This window comes from Branchiostoma floridae, chromosome 9 (assembly GCF_000003815.2).
Source record: "Branchiostoma floridae strain S238N-H82 chromosome 9, Bfl_VNyyK, whole genome shotgun sequence".
Classification (NCBI taxonomy): domain Eukaryota; kingdom Metazoa; phylum Chordata; class Leptocardii; order Amphioxiformes; family Branchiostomatidae; genus Branchiostoma; species Branchiostoma floridae.
Window position 1 is genome coordinate 7,498,403 of NC_049987.1, and position 19,034 is coordinate 7,517,436.

General features: G+C 39.6%; 2 protein-coding genes across 4 annotated transcripts in view; both read right to left on the reverse strand.

Annotated features, from left to right (window-relative positions):
• Positions 1–15,115, reverse strand: part of LOC118423102 — a 27,502-nt gene extending 12,387 nt beyond the window's left edge. The window contains exon 1 of the mRNA XM_035831091.1: positions 14,962–15,115. The gene's annotated coding sequence lies outside the window, so the exon portion shown is untranslated. The remainder of the gene's footprint in view (positions 1–14,961) is intronic.
• Positions 15,116–16,854: 1,739 nt separating this feature from the next.
• LOC118423111 (3-oxoacyl-[acyl-carrier-protein] reductase FabG-like) overlaps positions 16,855–19,034 on the reverse strand; it is an 8,132-nt gene continuing 5,952 nt past the window's right edge. For 2 of the 3 annotated variants that reach the window (XM_035831106.1, XM_035831108.1), the window contains exons 8-10: positions 18,841–18,877; positions 18,236–18,302; positions 17,727–17,934 (exon numbers count right to left, since the gene is read on the reverse strand). In XM_035831106.1, the coding sequence (XP_035686999.1) occupies positions 17,776–17,934; positions 18,236–18,302; positions 18,841–18,877 (263 nt within the window). In that variant the 3' untranslated portion in view covers positions 17,727–17,775. Of the gene's footprint in view, positions 17,935–18,235; positions 18,303–18,840; positions 18,878–19,034 lie in introns of all 3 variants that reach the window. The other variant, XM_035831105.1, reaches the window with a different exon arrangement.

Sequence of the window (19,034 nt, forward strand, 5' to 3'; positions counted from 1 at the left end):
CGGGGATGTCCCCTGCAGTAACTAGGTCAAAGGTAGCAAATGAGGAAGGTTTGCATCTATGCTTCCTTTCATCCATCTTTGTACAAGAGGTACTGTAAATGCAGAAACTTTCGCGGTGTTTTAATGTTCGCGGGTTTTCGCAGTGGCCGTTTCAGTGCAAACTTAAAACCACCTAGAACATTTTCCAATGGCAGTGCATGGCGCTGCCGGGAACTTAAATCCACCGCAAACAGTCATTTTTCCCGCTACCGCGAAATTAAAGCACCGCAAACTTCAATGCATTTACAGTACTAAACACCCATATAACATAGCAAATCCCACAGCTGGCCTACAGGAAGTTTAATTCATCAAAACTGAAACTTCCCCTACAATCCTATAAAAAGCAGATAGGGGGCCAAAATCTAATCGATTCAAGTCTCATTAAGACCTACCATGAGACCAAGTACCAGTATCAAGACAATCCACACAGGCATTCTTACGACAGTTACGTTATCATGGTCACACAAACACACACACAAAGCTGACATACATTGTCTTGACGACAGCGGTAAATAGACATCCTACAGTATTTGGAAAATGTAAGATCATCTTTTAGCTTTATGAAAATTAGAGTTACTGAGTTCACTCTTGGTTCCGTGTCTAACCAGATACCAGATTACCAGATTATAGGCATTGTTAAAACTAAGTAGCATAGGTATCCAGACATGCATGTATTAGGCCCCGTTCATGATGCAAAAATTAATGCGGATGCATCCGCATTTTTGGCCGATGCGGATAAATTTCTCATCATGAATGCTCCGAAACGGATTTGATGCGGATTTTTCGGGACCACCTCGGGAGGTGGATTTGAAACGGATTTTTTAAATCCGCATTTGTGAACTGTCATCATGAACGCAAATGCGGCGTGAATCCGCATTACATCCGGGTAACGTGGGGTCAAAGTTTGCGCCGTGACGCGGGAAACTGAAATTTTAGCGGTCACCATGGCCGCATCTCACTGCAGTCAGGCCAAGGCACAAAACCTTTCGTCGCTGCCGCCTCGTACGTTCCCTTCCGCGGGCACACAGCATTTTCAGGAAAAACACTAACAACAACAGCTGGGGATCCGCCATCTTTTTCGCAATGTTCTGTTGTTGCGTAATGTTCTAATTCCCTGACGCGGATCTGAAACGGATTGCCCGTTGGCATCGTGGACACAAAATGTAAACCGTTTGCATGCGGATCATGATCGGATGGACGCACATGCGGATGCATCCGCATTAATTTTTGCATCATGAACGGGGCCTTATTGTCCAGATGGGACCACTCACGTCATTAGCATATCAAAATAAGGTCTTGCCTGTTGTTGGAGATAAGTATGATGTTGGCACATTTCATTGTTCATGGGCTACATTTTTTTGTGGACATTGAATAATAAGACAGTGACAAAAGTCCCCTTAAGCTTGATACTTTGTGTAACGTTTATTATCACCATTTAGTCTAATTTTACTTCAACCAAGGACTTCATGATTAAATCTAAAATAACTGGTTTTGTGTAAGTGTTGTTTCTGCAACTTCAGTATGTCATAAGCTTTTTTTTCATCTTTGCAATTTCATAAATATATTCAATACAACATGTCAAAGATATGACAGATAGCAATATCGATGTTCTTGGGTCAAGGTTAGGGCAGGCGTAAAGGTCGTGTTATCTCTGGGTTCATCTGACCTTTCTTTAGCATGAAAGGGAAAATTAGATCAAGACACAGCTGTTGGGGAAATGATACTGCATACAGGCTAGCTGTACACATTGGCTGCTTTGTTTTTCATGGGAGGCTAAACTGTGGGATACAACAGTAAGTCTCCATACAGGGGGTATGACTCATTGATGGTAAAAGCAGCTTCCCTTGAAACTCATATATTTTTCCCACCAACTATACTCAGCAATAGATCTAAACAGCTGGTCTCAAACCCAGTAGCTGTAAGAAAACTGCTTAGTTTTTGGAAAATAATAACTACAGAGACCACATTTTGGTGAATCACAAAAACAAAGCAGAAAATGAAAAGGTCTGTATGAAACTGAAATGTTTTCGAATAGTGAGAAAGTAGCCTGTTTTCAACGCATACATTCTATGATGTATGAAGAAGTCCTATAAATGCATGCAGAACCTTTTCTGCAAATTTTCGAATACGTGGAAGAAAAAAGGATTTTGTGTCATAGGTAGAAAGTTGACAGGTGTAACATACTTACCAGTAAAGAGTTCGACAACAGTTCAAGGTTGCTTTCTAGGAAGGTTACACAGGAAGGTTTCTAGGAAGGTTATACATCCCATTTGTCTCAAGTTTCACTTTCAAGTCTCATTTCTCTTTGTCACCAATAGAACAGCACTGTACACACTGTGATTTAGATTTTGTCAGATAATTGATGTTTTTGTGCAATGGTTTAGGGCTAACCACTTCTGGTTCTGTATGATGGATGAGACCTAGTCTGTTTAATCAGGCTAAGTTAGAGTAGACCATTTCTTAATGGACAAAGCCAGACTCTTATTGACCCATGGGTTTGCTTTCATATGACAACTTGTACATAATATTTGGCAAGGTTGTGAAAATTTGTACATAATATTTGGCAAGGTTGTGAAAATTTGCTATGGATGGAAACCCAGCGCTACCTAAAAGATGGAATTCTGATCTGGTATGGTCAAAGTGTGTACATGCTGGTTGGAAAGTCAAGGTCATTTGAGCTGAGGTTGGGTTTACCATGGAGAGTAATCCAGCAGCATACTTCAGGTTTTTACTTCAGGACGGGGCAGGTATTCAGGTGAAGCTGGGATAGCCTCGGGCTGAATGTTTCACTAAACCAACATGAATAGTTTCATCTGTTCAGGTACATTCCACCTAGTTGTCAACAAAGAAATTGCTATACTCACTCAACTAAATCTGTTCTTAACAGCCCCTATCTACTAGAGGATGTGACCACTAACCACGCAACAAATTTCTATGATAAAGAATAATTCCTTTCTTCCCTTTTCTTTGTTTCTTGTCTTTGAAGTATATGTTTACACTGTGCATATGATTCCAATCATACACCTGTAAAAAAATCCAATTTTGGTCCCTTATCGATGACTTCTTGTGGAAAAAGGGCCTAAGGCATGTAATGTGCACCAGGAACCATATTCTCTACCTTTGGTTAGCTGGTAGAGAATGAGAAAACTGTCACTCGGTCTGGATATCCTTACTTAGCCTGGACACTAGACCCCAGCCCGATCTCAAAAATATCTATCGTCTAGGGTCTGGTATCCAGGCTAGAATATCCTTTACTACAAATCTCTGAAGCTAGCTTTTGTATAGCTTGCATAGCAAGCTTTCTCACAGTCTCCGGGGCTTTTTTCGTCTTTTTGGCTCATAATACACTTAAGCTGGCCCTTTCTTTTTTGGACCAGGTAGCTTGTAGCCTGGTATCCAGCCATAATATAGCTCCAAAGTCTCTTCTCTCCTCTCTTCGCAATTACAATTGCTTTGAAGGCTCTTGTAGTTGTGATACAGGAAGTTCAGACCCGTTGAGTCATTTCCTCTGCCTGGGGATATTCTGCATACCCCACCTCTGCCTAACCCAACATACCACAGTAATTTGGTGCTGTTGGTATTGCATAAGGAGTCCTAGCCCTGCTGACCCGTTTCAGGGTCAAGGGCACAGGGGATTTACCAGCACTAGGGAGCCCTTTCACTGCACCAAACCTTTCAGAAACAGCATGCTGACTTCAAGCTGCATGAAATAAAATCTGCCCTTCTTACAAGGAAGTCTTTCTTTCTAATGGACAGACCATGCTAATGAGAACCAGGCTTGGTGAGAGCATGACAGAGAAACCAAGACAAGTTTTCGAGAAGGGGTTTCAGACCCCTTCTTTTCAAATCAATGGTACATTTCTACTTTTGTCATTGTACTTTTCCTGACTAATCTTCTAATTTGGGACACTGACAGCATAATTTTCCTTTTTTTCTTGGACAACTAAAGGAGCGTATATGCGCTCATGTAACTACTTGGGACAAAAGCATGTCATCAACCTTATGCAAATACCTTTGGTGTGTTGTTTAGTCTATTACCATCCCAGGTCTGTCCCTAGAAACAGTATAACTTCTAGAGATTTCTAAATGTAGTGCTAGGTTGTTTGGTGCTAACATGGTTTGACCTACATTGTACCTGCATTGCTACCAGATGTAGTTTGCTAGGTTTTCTCCATAATATTGGTGGGGTGGTAAAACCGTGGTATCAACCATCAATTCACACTATCATCAGTTCTTTGAACAAAGCAAGAGTTGCCAATGTGTAATATCAATTCATGGTTTTAGTTCTCAAACATCATATGTGAAAATATTGATGTCAGTTGCACCTCCTAATGCAGAAGTTAAAAGGGGCCGGATAAAAGATTATAAGGCAGTTCTTTCAACCCAATCTTAGAGCAAAGGGAAGTGGACATGCTTGCCAATGAGATTGTTTCCCTTATCATAGCTTGCCACCTTAGTTAGCAAACATGAAGAATGAATCCTCTCTAGCCCAAGGAGCAGCAACTAATGCTATACAAAATGTCTTCATGCATGACTATGAAACTGTAAGGGTGGTGAGCTACTTTCATTGATAGCATAAATATTCAACAATCTTCAAGAATCAAAAGTGGTATGACCGTATGTTTACCTGTGCCCGTGTTTCTCAAGGCCAGCATACAAATATCAAACAAAGACCAAAGGCAATGGACACAAACAGTTGTATTGATGTAATCTTTTAATTCAAGACAAAACAAGTACAGCTATGAAACCACAACCTATTCTCATCCCTTATATCCACATATAAGTCTAACCTATTATTAAAACTGAGGAATCAAAATACAGTACCATGACATAAAATACATGTGTGTTCTATGTATCTACTGATATTGAAACAGACTGGCATAGATTAATGTGTATCAACAAAGGCTGTAACATTTCTTCAAATAGAAATTTTATATTTTCAACCTTTATCCTTATCATTCTTATTACCATCGAAAGGCAACCTACTAATTCTGACAACTATTACAAATGGCAAATTCTATATTACTTATAAGATAGCTGGAAACATTTAGGTATCAGAATCCGTTACTGTGTACAGAGTAATGCAAATCCTTCTGTCCCAGTCTTGGGGATCATCAGATTTTCAGTGTGCAGAACCAATCCCCTGGGACCATCAGAGCTGGTGGGGGTAGGCCACTATCTGGGACAGATGCAAATGAACTTTTTACCTTGCCTGAAGACAGGTGTGATTTGGGAATAGATGAAAAGAACACCAAATTAAATATCATGCAGAAAAATGATTTATATTTTATGGGGGGTGGGACAACTTGTATCACAACATTTGGTTGTAAAACGTTGCCTGCCATGATTGTACTTTTAAAGTCCAAGCAGACATTTAGGGTTTGGAATTGTGCACCTACTATTTTGGCACTGATATTCCTATCAGGTTACATAATTGGTCAGCCAGCTTTGTGTAAATGTTGTAATCTTGATTTCTATTATTGTTGTTAATGAGACTAATATGTAACTTATAACCTCCGTTGTTCTTACTGTCACTTTTTTGTAATACTTTGATGTATTTTAATGTCAACCTGAGTGATATGTTACTGTTGTAATCTTTAGTCCCGTTATTTCTGTCATGTTATTTTGTTCATAAGCAAGTGCTTCTTGTCTAATAAATGAATGTGAATAAAACAAAATCTATACTTCTTTTACGTAGATAAGATTTATCTAGATATACAACATAATAACACTATAGTTTATCAAATCTGCTTTGAAATCATTGTTCAAGGATCTGACTTTCTGAACTGTAATGCTAATGCCGATTGCTCTCCTTATTTGCATAGCACTAAGAACATTTGCATATTTCAGGGCAAGAACCCATCCATCACATTTTCATGTTCCATTTCCTGATACAAAATACAGGCATCTTTTAAGCTATGACGTAAACGGACGGATACCAGTTCGGCTTCTGGTCCAAGTCTAGGTTAATGTCCAAAGGTTCAGGTTTAGTTTCTGAACCTGATCCTGTCTTGTTGAAATGTTAAGTGTTATATTCAAAACTATTATGATGATTTGCTTTTTATTGACTCCAACATACAAAATGACAGTCATGCAGTGGGTTGGGGTTTTGTGCGCGTTAAAATTTGCGCATTAAAACTTGCGCGTTAAAAACTTGCGCGTTAAAATATGCAAATTAGCTGATTCCCTGGGGATTTGAAAACTTTTTTGCAGTTTTAAACTTAAAAGCTTCAAGAAGATAACACAAAATGAAATTAAGTATCATATTGTTGCATTCTAGAGTACAAATATCCCTTTCCAGGAGTTTTAAAGTGATTTTTAAACATTAAGTTTTAACGCGCAACAAAGGTTGATATTTGCATGTGAAACAATCTGCTTGAGAAAAGATGAAATGAAGCTTGTAGAATGGAAAAAAGCCTCAAGCAGTTATATCTTATGATATAAAGCCTCACGCTAGTAATTTTTCCATGTATTTGTGTCTAATTCAAGTGATTTTGAAATCTTTTGGATATGCAAATTAGCCTATTCCCAAGGGACCTAAAAATTAGGAGCTTTTCAAACCAAAAATTCAGGTAACAGATGTAAAATCATATAATGGGGTCACAATTTTCAGCCTAAGAATTTCTCAATGCACAACTTAATTTTTTAACGCGCAGATTTTTAACGCGCGCGCAGATTTTTAACGCGCAGAAAACCCGTTCCCCATGCAGTCAACTAGAATGTAGTTAACTGAATTGCACTATTCGACAAATTGATTAATATAACTCGGACTGAACTAACAGACAACTAAGACAAATTTACGGCTCTAAAATATAACATTTACAATTCGTTAAAATCTACTATTATAATAATACTTATTTAAAATTGGTGCTTAACTGCTACATTACAATAAGAATATCAAGTTTCCATTTGTTTTCAAAAAATCAGTTTACTCATTATACATGTACATCAATCTTTCATTACAATTAGAATGTGAGTGTCCAGCGATGGAATAGAAAATTATTTTAGGCTAAGTTTCGTACCTATTTATATCAAGTTCAGACCAGGTCCAGCAAATCTGTATCCACCCTTACATTGTTTGCAGTAGTGTAGTAGTCTATAAAATACAGGCAGCTTCTTGAGCCATTTGGCCAAATTCCTTTGGTTTACTGATCTGTGTAAAAGATTTAGTGCAAAATGGGAAATGTTCCGGTTGTTTGTGTTGGCATTTTTCAGGAATCACGCCTTGACCTCTTCAACACAAACGTAAAACCACCACAAACATGTCCTCTTTTACAGTAAAACTTGCATCGCAGTTTCAAAGTCACTGCGGAAATGTGTGATATTATATCACCTCGAACATTTCCTCTTTTACGGTACCTCCATGTTTTGTCTTCGTACCATCTTTTAACTGGTCTGTTTGCGTTTTACTGGTCACCTCACTGGCATCAAATATTATACAACTTACACCTACAATACGCACAAAGAAGCCAAAACAATACATCAGCTTAATGACTAGAAAATACCTCCCTAACACAGATGCAATAAAGACACAAAGCAAATGCGAAGTGTTCCAGTGTTTGTTAACGGCAGGGCCAAATGTGTTTACATGTGTTTGTACACATCCCTATGGTAACCCTTTTAAATCATTAGCAGATGGTACAATTAACAAGCAAACAGCTCTTTTGGCAGCACACAGATAAAAACATGCACATACAACCGTTCACAAACATTTTACACTCTAACTACAAAACCTTTCCACAGAAACAATCTCATACAAATGCAATCAGGAGTTGTAACATTGCCATAGTTCAGATACAGTGGGTAGAAATGGTCAGAGGTCACTATAATATGACACAATATAGAGAACTCTACAATAAGAACAAACACTTTCATGAGGCATTTGGCTATTATTAACTGTTGAGTGTTTCACTGGCAGATCTACGAAGAGCTGAACTCTCTCGTTTTACCGCCCAATATCTTTTTTCTAGATAGTGATTCTGGCCTTGTGGGGAGATGATGACAAATATAATTCTTTGAAAGACATCCCCATAGCTATATGCAGGTAAACTCTATGGTGTTGTGCAATGATATGGTGACTGTTGAGGTAGGTGGTTAAACTAAAACTTAATTTATCAACCTCAATTGCTTCAAGTTCCACGATACACTATTGAAGTATAGCTCAAACAAAATGGCAGGTATGGCAATGTGTCAATGTACTAATAGAGTAAGGGGTTCAACTGCTATCCTTATCTGTTAATGTTTATGGAATCATTTCTATTACCAACTTGTTGTTTGATGGTTAAATGTCAGGACTCAACAACTGACGTACGGCTGTTCTCATGAAAGTTAATCTAATCTGGAGAAAACATTGTACAGAATCTGGAGATATTGGCTCTACTACGTTCTATTACTAATGTACCATGTACCTGAGCTGTGTAATCAATGTGACAAGTGTGCAGAGATAAAACTGGGTGTAAACCGTCCCTGATCACATCCCTTTGTAGCTGCCACGCAAAGTACTGAGAAATTCGAGGATCAGAAGTAAATATAGGGGGCTTAACTTTGCGGCGAGGGGGAAAGGAGGTGTATGTATTGTTTTGTGTTTGATTTGTATTTGCGGTCAGTTGATTTGCATTTGCGGTCGGTTGAGAGCATTACTGACAGAAAATCTGTACTATTCACAAGTGTTCTCCTGGCTATCAATGTGTAACAAAACATTTTCTTAAAATTTGGAAGTTGGGAAGAACAATGTAACGGTAACATTCTATTTTTTTCTTCCTTACAGCAAATTTAGCGTCATACAGATTTGTTATACAGTATTTGACAGCACTGATTTCCTAACAAAACATTCATCACTGGGGCAGTTTATTTTTCTTGTTATTGAAATAAAATGTCTCGTTCATGTTTACGTCTGACTTCCATTTTTAAACTATAACCTCAGTAAGGGGAGCACTGCTGCCCACATCTGTGGGCACCTGGTAACTGCAGCATGGGCCATCCATCTACACAGTTGCACAGTGCTGCTTTGTTCACACGCTACAAAGACCAACACAATGCAACCGTGGACAAGGTGGCTGAATGGGCAGTGCTCTCTGCCTTCAATAACCTATCCTCTCTTTTTGGGTCTACGCCATCTATTGTTCTCCTTATGGCCATGGCTCGGGCTATGACACTACCTTCTGCTGGGCATGTTTCAGGTGGTATTGTTTGACAGGGCAAGCGTATCTAACGGGATTATATGACCGTTGCATAACAAGCTGTATGACAAGGGTACTGTGCAGTACATTAGATCTCATCTTGCGGCCTTGCGACGTTATGACCCGGCAATTATCAAATCACATACTCCACTCAAAATTGGAGTAGGTAATGCAGTTCGAGAAGCAATACAGATTTTAAAGTGCGTGATGGGTACTTAGCCTGGATCCACAATTGAATGGCTGGTGGCAAGTTCTTTGTGGTGCAGTAAGTAAGAATAGTGCAGGCAGTTCACATTTAGGTTCCCTGACTAAAACATAGAGATAGCCTATTAAATTAAACTGTGGCATTTCTCTTCATTGGCTGAATTGCTAAAAAAAAAATCTCTTTTCAAAAAATTTTAACAAGATGTCTTTTCTCCACATAATTTTTACACCATAATCTGTCTTGTACCCTGTGATACCATTGTACATTTTCTAATTCAGAAGCATTCATAATATTTAACAAAAACCTTCCATATCCTAGCACTTCACACACCAATTGACCATTATGATTAGGCACAGTGTGTTTACAGACACAGTTCTACACACAGCATACTTGATGCATATCTTGTTTCTACAGATGTTAGGTATTTATTCATAAGGCCACACCAATTTAATTTCTTGGTTCACGGATTCGCTCGCTCCTATTTTTTGGAAAAAAAATAAAAAATAAAAATTACCACTCAGCAAATTTTCACCATTAATGAAGCCATTCACCAACTTTCTGGTGTAGCAAATTGGCCTTTATATTATAAGCTCCTTAAAGTGTGGGTGCAGGTGCTGTTACTGTACAATAATAGTGTTTTTGTACTTTTTTCAAGCTGAAAACTTTTTATCTTTATGTTTTGGATTAGTCGTTACCTTTACCCCAACCATTTTACAATTTTTATTTTTATTTTTATTTCGCCCTCTCGCTCCATATTTTTTATGAAAAAATCCGTGAACCAAGAAATTAAATTGGTGTGGCCTAACAAAGGGAAAGCTAATCGCATATAGTACAATGTTTTTGAACTTAACAAGATGATGCCAACCATGATCGAAACCCATTGTCTCTTCTCAGTCAGACTTCTGGATCTAGAGAAATACTGAGCAACAGCCAACACTCTTGTTGGGATAAAATACCCTAGTGCTGTACAATTATTGCTGACTCCTCAGGTGTTCAGTGACCTTCTGCCTGACATTGGCAGGTTCTGATATTGTGGTCACAGTGTATGGTAGTAGATTCCAATCTTGAGCTGTTCAGAGAGTATACGAGTGTCTGAGCAATCCTTGTTAAGTGATGGGTTTGTACGAGTTCAGGTGATTGTCAGACGGACCAAGGCCAATGATGATGATGGCCTTTACAAATAAAGTTGCGACTCATTCCCACAACAATTTAGCAACCCCTGTACAACTAATCGAATCAGTGTGGCCAAACAAATCTAAATAAAGGAAGCGAGCAATCCAAAAAAGGAAGCAGTCATGACGCATCTTTCTAATAATAGAAGACACCTCAACATCAATGTATACAAAGTCTTAGTACTCTTAGTCATCACATCTTAATTGATGATATTCTCATGTCTTTTCACTATTCAACTGATGGGTGAATCATGCAAAATCACTCAAGGTAATAGAGTTGTTAGCATACCTTGTATTTTACAAGTTTGCTATGATGAAAAACATATTATAAAAATGCCAGCTTACTGGAACACCCCTAATGATATTGCAATAGACCAATCCATCAAAAATTGGCAGGTCCACTATAAATTTTTGCATGTCAACATTTGCATTCAGCTTTCCATGGGTGACGTTTTGAGGGAGGGAGGTGGGCCTATGGGATCAGTATATTGGCACAACATGGCACAGTGTGTTGTTTGACAAATAGTCACAAAAAGAATACAACATATCACATTCTTTTTTTCTTCTTGATGATGAACAATGGTGAACATGGGTCAGGCCCCATGCAATATGGTCAAGAGCTCGACATGTTGCACAACAAAATGGTCAACCTCTGGGGTACAAATATATGCATCTCAGCATGTCCAATGATTGTCCATCGCTAATACTTCTTACCCAGCAATTCTGTCAGCATCTTCTTCAAGCACACAAGAAATCAATAGGAACAAATGCTTCAGGGATTGTCAATATAGGTGATGTGGCAATTAAGTTGAGGAGAATGAAGGCTCAATGGGTTAGCATGCTGTAATTAACTGTTGACAGCTATCACTAGTAATAGTAATATCAGCTGTCTTGCATTGTTTTCAAAAAAGTAAACTGAAGTCCCGGCCAAATTTTGTTGGTTTTAGTTTGCTTTTTTCCTTTTCAACACAAAAACATGGCATGTAGCACCTTCACTCTAACACTTGCCCACGGCTAAATATATACAAACATGTATGTATATATAGCAAGCTTAGCAAAAAGGTAAGTAGTTTTCCAGTCCGTCCATACGCTGGCTTTTATTTAGCTTGCAGCTATTTTTAAAACAACTGGAACAGACTTTTGTAACACAAGAAAGGAGCCAAATGTCGTTAAATGTCTCCCTTTCCTGGTCAAGGTAATCCAGCCTTAGCCCTAGCAGGTTACTGTATAACCTGATTTACTTTTCAGGAAGGCAAGGCAATGTGGTCAACCGTTATCTTAAAACCTCCCTGTTTATTTCCTGTTACTTAAATCTGATAGATGAGGGGTTTTCTTTCTAGCTCAGCACAAACCTGACCTTGTAAGAACCGCATTTCCAACTTAGCCTTGGGCTTTCTGTAATAATTGACAGCGTGCACAAGTCTTTTCATATCATGCCTTTGACACAGAGCAAGAGAGAACAAAGGATGCCTTTTGCTGGCTGCTAAAACAAGTGGCACGTGTAAACATGGCAAATTGGAAAAAAGTGACTCCAGTTGTCAAATAAATCCATGATTGGAAAGACGCCAAGATTTTATCAGGTATAACTGGGAAAGCCCTTTTAAGGATACAAAGTACTTTCTGTTGAATACTAATGAACCTCCCATAAACCCTGGTGTTATTCAGGGAACATATATATACTGGCACACAGCAGCTAAAATCATTTGAAAGAGAAAGTAAAAATAAGGCCTGGTTTAAAACTAAATTTCTTGCACTTTTCCATGAATTTTGAAAATACTTTAGGCAACAAAGTAGCTTCCTGCAACGTTGCACAATGTAGCAAGTCCTGCTTCAACTGACCTGTTCCCAAAACAAGAATGGTTTGACTTGTATCCAAAATGGCAACTTGAACTAAGTTGAAGGGTGCAAACCCTGGAAAAGACTTGCGTCAACATGGTGGTACTGTGGCCAAATTTGGGGCCTAGAACTGTTACACAATGAACATCGGTAATTATAAACCAACTGGCGGATACAGAAGTATAACATTTTTACGTTTCCCTGTTGCAACAGATGCGAGACAAAGTATAGAGTAATGCTTTGAGAGTTGTTGGGATATGGCGGGTCACCTGTTTTGCAGGGTACCCAGGCTTCACCCTGTTTGCCCAAGCGACACACTACCTGCTGCACACACATCTGTGGGTAAGCCCTCAGTCAATACAGTTGGACAGAAAGGTAGATGACCCTGACAGGGGATTTGTACATGGGGTGTTCCTTCTAAGAGAAGCTTCATGTCACCGTCAGTTTATCAAAATTGTTTGATCAACATGTTGCAATTGGGAACTGTCAATGTTTGGGCACTCGGTCAACTGACATTCAAAGGAAATTACGACACACAACTGAGTATGCAAAGGCTGCATGTTTTCAAGTTACATTGCAGACTACACTATGAGCACCATTCCTGATCTTAATTAACAGCACTCTCACTCACAAATTAACAGAACTAAATCACATGTTTGTAAATCGAAATGTATAATATGTAAATTTACTGCTGAACGTCACATCTAATATCACAAGTCTTACTTCAAGTGTTTGCCATTTCATTCTTTGAAATTTCAATAAAAATTCCTCTGCAGTATGTTTTATCTTTTACTCTCAAAGCATTTCAAACAACAAAATTGGTTATCACACACTTACATAATAAGTCACTACATAAGCCATTTAGTGCATAGTCACAAGAAATGACAAAATCGGTCATTTCTTTTCCACGTATAATTATGACTTCTAGCGATTGAGCAGTCAACTACATAGCCTAGTTACCTGGCTTGGAAAGGTCTCCAAGTAACAACGATTGAGTCAACACTTAGTACTACTGGCACGTCATAAATATTTTTAACATAACAACCATCCTCATACTCATATAGACTGGTAAAACTATCCTGCGTATAACTAAAAGCAAACTTGTGTATAAAAGGCAAGCTTTCTTCCTCGGATCTGCAAATGTCTTCAGAAACGTCTTGGTTGGTGATGAGCCGTTTGAACTCGCAGACTTCAGTCCTGACCCTGACACCATTGCACTATGCTGCTTTGGACATCTCAATGCACAGACAAGGCAGACAAATGCAATGGCTCAGGGGCAAAACCATCCACCACACACACACTCCTTGATACACTCCTGTGGTTCAATCTTGGGTCACTGCTGCAGCTCTACTAGCAACAAGGCCAAATCGTTGCTTAGCCTCCACTTGATCAAGTTATATACCGGCGATTCTTTTGTCACTGTGGGGGAAAGAAACGGTGTCCGTTTGTTCACTTTTGTTCCATGGGTAAAGCAGAGTGTCGTTATCAGCCGAAGAAAAGGGGCCTGAAGTTGATCATAAGCTCAACTTATACACAGAGAAGCCGGGCTCGGGCGCGACCTCCGCCTCTGTTTATTTCTTTATTTGTCACGCCATTTGGGCGGGAAACGCACAAGATTCTGGGGCCCACGCTAAAGACGCGGGAAAACCGGGGGAATCTTTTGTTACAGCGGATCTATTTTGCTACAAATGTTGCCATCACTGGTAACGTTACGACCGGGTGGAGGCATAAAACGCGGTTTGGGGAATGTAAACAAAGGGAAATCGCGGGTTGTTGCTTCCGTTTTCTTGGAGAAAACGAGCGGGAATGAAGGCGTTGGCGTGGCGCGCCTGGTCCTCATTGGAAATTCGTTGTTTGGGAAAACAACACATCTCCGCGGCCGGATCGCGCGCCCGTCAAGGAGAAAAACGATCGAAAGCAGACCAAAATAACCTGGATAATAACAAAACACTGATAGCTAGCGTACGGTTGAGAGATGGTAGGAAAAATCAACAAAGCCTACGTAACCTGGGAGACCCCAAAACTATGCCATTGAGCGGGATCAGAGATTTGGGGAGCGGGTCTTGCCTGGGCGGGCTGAGAATGGACCGTTTTTGGCCAGGCTCTCTAGGGAGTAAAAAGGGCCCGCGCAGAAATCTGATAGGGCTCTACCGCGTCCCCCGTTATTCGGGTCTTTTGAAAGTGCTTCAGGTAGAACATGATTTGGAGTGCTATCGCGTGTCCCCTGACACAATACACATACTTGTAAGGTCTTGTAGATACACAATCTCGGTCAGCGAGTCGCTCAATGGGCGTTTTTTGGCGCGAGTGAGTAACATTTCTCGGGATTTGTCAGAGACAGTACCCACTTGGGCACGCTCTGCTGCTCCTCAATCGTCGAGGCCCGCGGGTTCGTCTGGTGTCAACAAAAACACCATGACAGTCACACATGCCCGACCACGGATGACTGAGCGAAACAATACACTCATTATGGCGAAAAAATGTTACGCTATGAAGACGGGAAGTAGCGAAATACTACGTGAGTACTTACCGAATGACAACAAAAGATTTTGGGTTCACCTCGCCAGTCCGCCTTTTCGGGGGCCCACCGTGCGCGTGCGCACGACGGCCCTCAGGATACGTGGCGCGGAAATTCCTGCATTTCGATTGGCCAATATTGAATCAAAACCACCAATCAGTGTCCAGGAAGAAGATGCATTACTGCAAGAGTCACGTGGTGCAAAGAGTGCAGGGTTTGAAGGGCCAGGGAGGCAACACATGTTTGATTTGAAAACAATGCTTTGTTTTCACGGTATATAGATCCAGTGAATTATGCAAAGTGATACTTAAAGAACGCAAACAGTATCCAGAACGTGTCGGACACAAAAACAACCAGGGAAAGTTTAAACGAGCTGTGAGATTTGATGGGGAATTTTTACACACCCAGTAACACCCAAGATCAATATTTGAGCAATGTCACGGTTCTAAAAACGGTCAAGGTTGCACAGCTTCTGCTAAAGGAAGCGACCTTACATAGCCCCAATAACAGGTAATAAAGATGTGTGGCGTAGTGCGTACGCGTATGCTTCGGCATGACGACTCGGAGAAAGATTATCCGGTCAGAAAACTATTCAGCACTATCAACAATATCAATGTATTTTATCTAGAAGAGGTTTGGCTTCAGCTTCTTATAGACGCCTGTGTCGGGCTTTCTATTTCGTCAGGGTTCCCTTTTCTCTGCCCAGCAAACATAGCTCGACAACTTGAAACCAAAATAACCCAGCAGCGCAATCTCTGCTTGGAGAGTAGTTAATCAGGCGATGGGGGCAAACGTCACGTGGTCATATTTTCCGTAATCTTTTTGACTTCTCAACAAAGAAATCCGCCGTTTGATGCTTCATGTTTGCGATATAGTCGGCGGTGCATCAAAGGCCAAGAAGCTAATTATTAGTTGATTATTTGTCCGCAATGCAAACTGGAGTTGCGATTTTAATCCGTTCACTTTTAACATGACCGTCTGCATTCTATAGTATTGGGGTTTGGTTGACGCAAAGGCTTTCATTGCTATCTAGTCGTATGTCAACTTGTTTTAAGTGGGAAACTATCATACTTTTATACATTGTGTTACGCACTATATATGCATATTATAAAATTTGATGTAACGTTACATTATATTAAAGTATTACCTGAAATCGAACTCACGGACAATTCACCCAGTGTTTGCTACCTTGCCTCTGATGTTGACAAAATCAGACACATAGTGAAAATGACATGAAGCTTGCCGGGTATGGGATTTAAAGTCGATCAGTGGTATTTTACATTGAAACAGAAGACCTAGAAAAACAAACCAGCCAGAACTGCCCAAACTGTCACGCATCAACTCATGATGCAAGCGAATGATTGATTGAGAACTTTGCCGGAGAGAAATGTAACGTTAGCACACTCTTCGGGTTACGTTTTAGGCCTGGGATTACATTTCAGCACCACGGATGGAGCCGCTAACGAAACTATATCAAAAAGCAGTATAGTACATTACGCGCTGATTAGGTCCTGTCATTTACACGATGAGAAGTTAACTGGCCACTTAGAGGTAGATTGAACAGTTCAGGCAGTAGTAGCAAGCAGTTTAGAGGGATAAGTCCAGATAAGTCTCCTTGGTTGTGAGCAGCATTTCAAGCCAAAGACAAGGATAGGGAAGGAACTAGGTTCTATGTTTTCAATGCTATAAGTTTGACTCACTAAAGGCATTGATTATTGATTGATTTCATAATAACAGAATGACAAGGTTACACTTTTTGAGAAAGCCTACATGATTCAAAGGAACATGGCTGGAATATAGCACTCCACAAAGCTAAGGAGAGGCAGTGTCAACGGTAGCACCCCCCCCCCCCCCCCAAAGACTGGGAGAAATAAGAAATGAGCTCATCTTTCTATTGACAAATATTTTATCATCTTATCATCTACCAATTCACTAGCAAACATCTGCATAAAAATAGATGGTGGCAAGAAGATAGAAAACTATATATTTAGAGAATAACATGCTTCTTTTAAAGTGCTAACTTAAAATTCAGTATTTTTTGCTATTGCCCACAATTGTATTCTATGTTTCATTTTATATTTATGCTAAAAAAGACTAAGAAAAACACAGTTTTCAGTTATCACACATATCTAATGTTCACGTGATAAAAGACCACTGAGGACTGCTCTGAAAGCATATCAATAACATCTACCATCAAGACCAAACTCCTGTCATTCTTGAGCACACAGTAAGTGTGATGGTGTCTACAGGAGATATCAAACAGAATTTGGCACATAAAGAAATTACATCTTTGATACAAAGAGGCATTACACATTTATTTTTATTATCATACATGTACACAATGTAATAGTAAATATTGGTAAGCTTCTTCTACTTGCACCAATGTTCTATCTTGTACTTCAAAGGCAGCAGAATGTTACAAATTACAAGCTCTTCTGATATTGTAACATGTATCCAAGAAGGTCTCTTTTGTAACCTTCTTGAGGTATCAAATGTAGTCCATAAAGGGGTATGGGAATAGATACAGTACATTTGGTAAATACAGCACATACATTAGGACTGTATCACTAAAATACAGATTAGGAGAAGAGTGAGGGATGGAAAAATATGTGATCCAACAGCGCAGTGGGGAGATGACACTACAAATGCTCTTTGTGCAGTTTTCTGCAGTTAACCAAAGAGCCAAACACTCTACAGGTAGCAGTCCCTGTTCCAATGCACCACTTGTGAGTGGTACTGCCTTCAAGTAGAGGTTATCCTCTCTTCTACCCTGGAAAGTTTCAAGTCTCTAACTCCTGTTGGCAAGAAGAAGTGCTCATAACAAGGCTAGCGTGGACACATGGCATGTCTGCCTCCGTCAACAGGTAGTGTTGCCCCGGTGATGAACGATGCGCTCGGAGACGCTAGAAACGCGATTGTTCGTGCCACCTCCTCCGGTTGTCCGGGACGGCCAAGAGCATGTGTCATCTTCGTACGTTCAAGAAACTGTAGTAACAACAAAATGTCAAGATGTGAAGTGTTTTTACAAGAACTTATGTAATTCACTGGTAATTGGAAGATTGGACCTACACTTTTATTAATGATAGACCAAGAAGGATTATTGAGGTGTGTCTAAGTTATTACTCTAATATTCTGCCATTTGTGTGTCAATTCTCCTCAGCAAGATATCCTTTTCATGATTTCCCTGCACAAAAGGTGCTGTCTAATACACATGCAGAAATTACTTGTGTACACAATGTTGTTGACCATTATTGAATAATGAAGATATAATAAATTGCACACAAACCTTAGCATAGGCCTCTTCATCAAGACCAGCCCCTCTTTTCTGAAGTTCAGTTATAACTACCCCAGGGCTGCAAGAAAAAGAAGAAAAATGTAGCCGATAACATTTGTAGAGCTAGCAGAAATGATTTAGATGAACATTTTACAAGTATGATTGCAATACAAAAGTATAATTGCAATTCAAAACTGTTGATAATTGTGTATATATGACATACATGTATTACTATTCTTCTATTCCAGGTTAAAGTTAATTTCAGGCTTTTTGGCAGATAATGTTGAAAATTGAAATAAATGTTTTGGCCTAAAAAGTGTCCTTCACTTTCCCCCAAAAACGTCCAGTTTGCCCCTGTAGCATGAAAGTTCATCTGAGTTGGTAAAATACATAGTAGAAATAAATAAAGAATCAAAACTAAACAAAATTGGACTGTACATGTATGAAACTTTTGGCTGAGTGATTTATTTAGAAATTCTGGTGAGTTCAATACTTCGTGTTGGAGAACATTTTGTTTCTTCACAATCCCCTGACCATTGTTTACAAAACAAGGCTTTGCTGGCAGGCATTGATTGCATTGTCTCAATTTGAGCAGCAAGCAAAACAGTAGTACTTACTTTACAGAATTGACTCTGACATTATCAGGAGCAAGTTCTGCAATGAGAAGAAGAAATATCAGACAAATCTGAAAATAAGACTTGCAGCAACAGCCGATTACCAAACAATCTGGAGAGAGATGTAAATGAATAAAGGGTTAATATGCCCCGGCCCGAGGTGTATATGGTGAGATAATCCCTGGTCAGGTGCGATA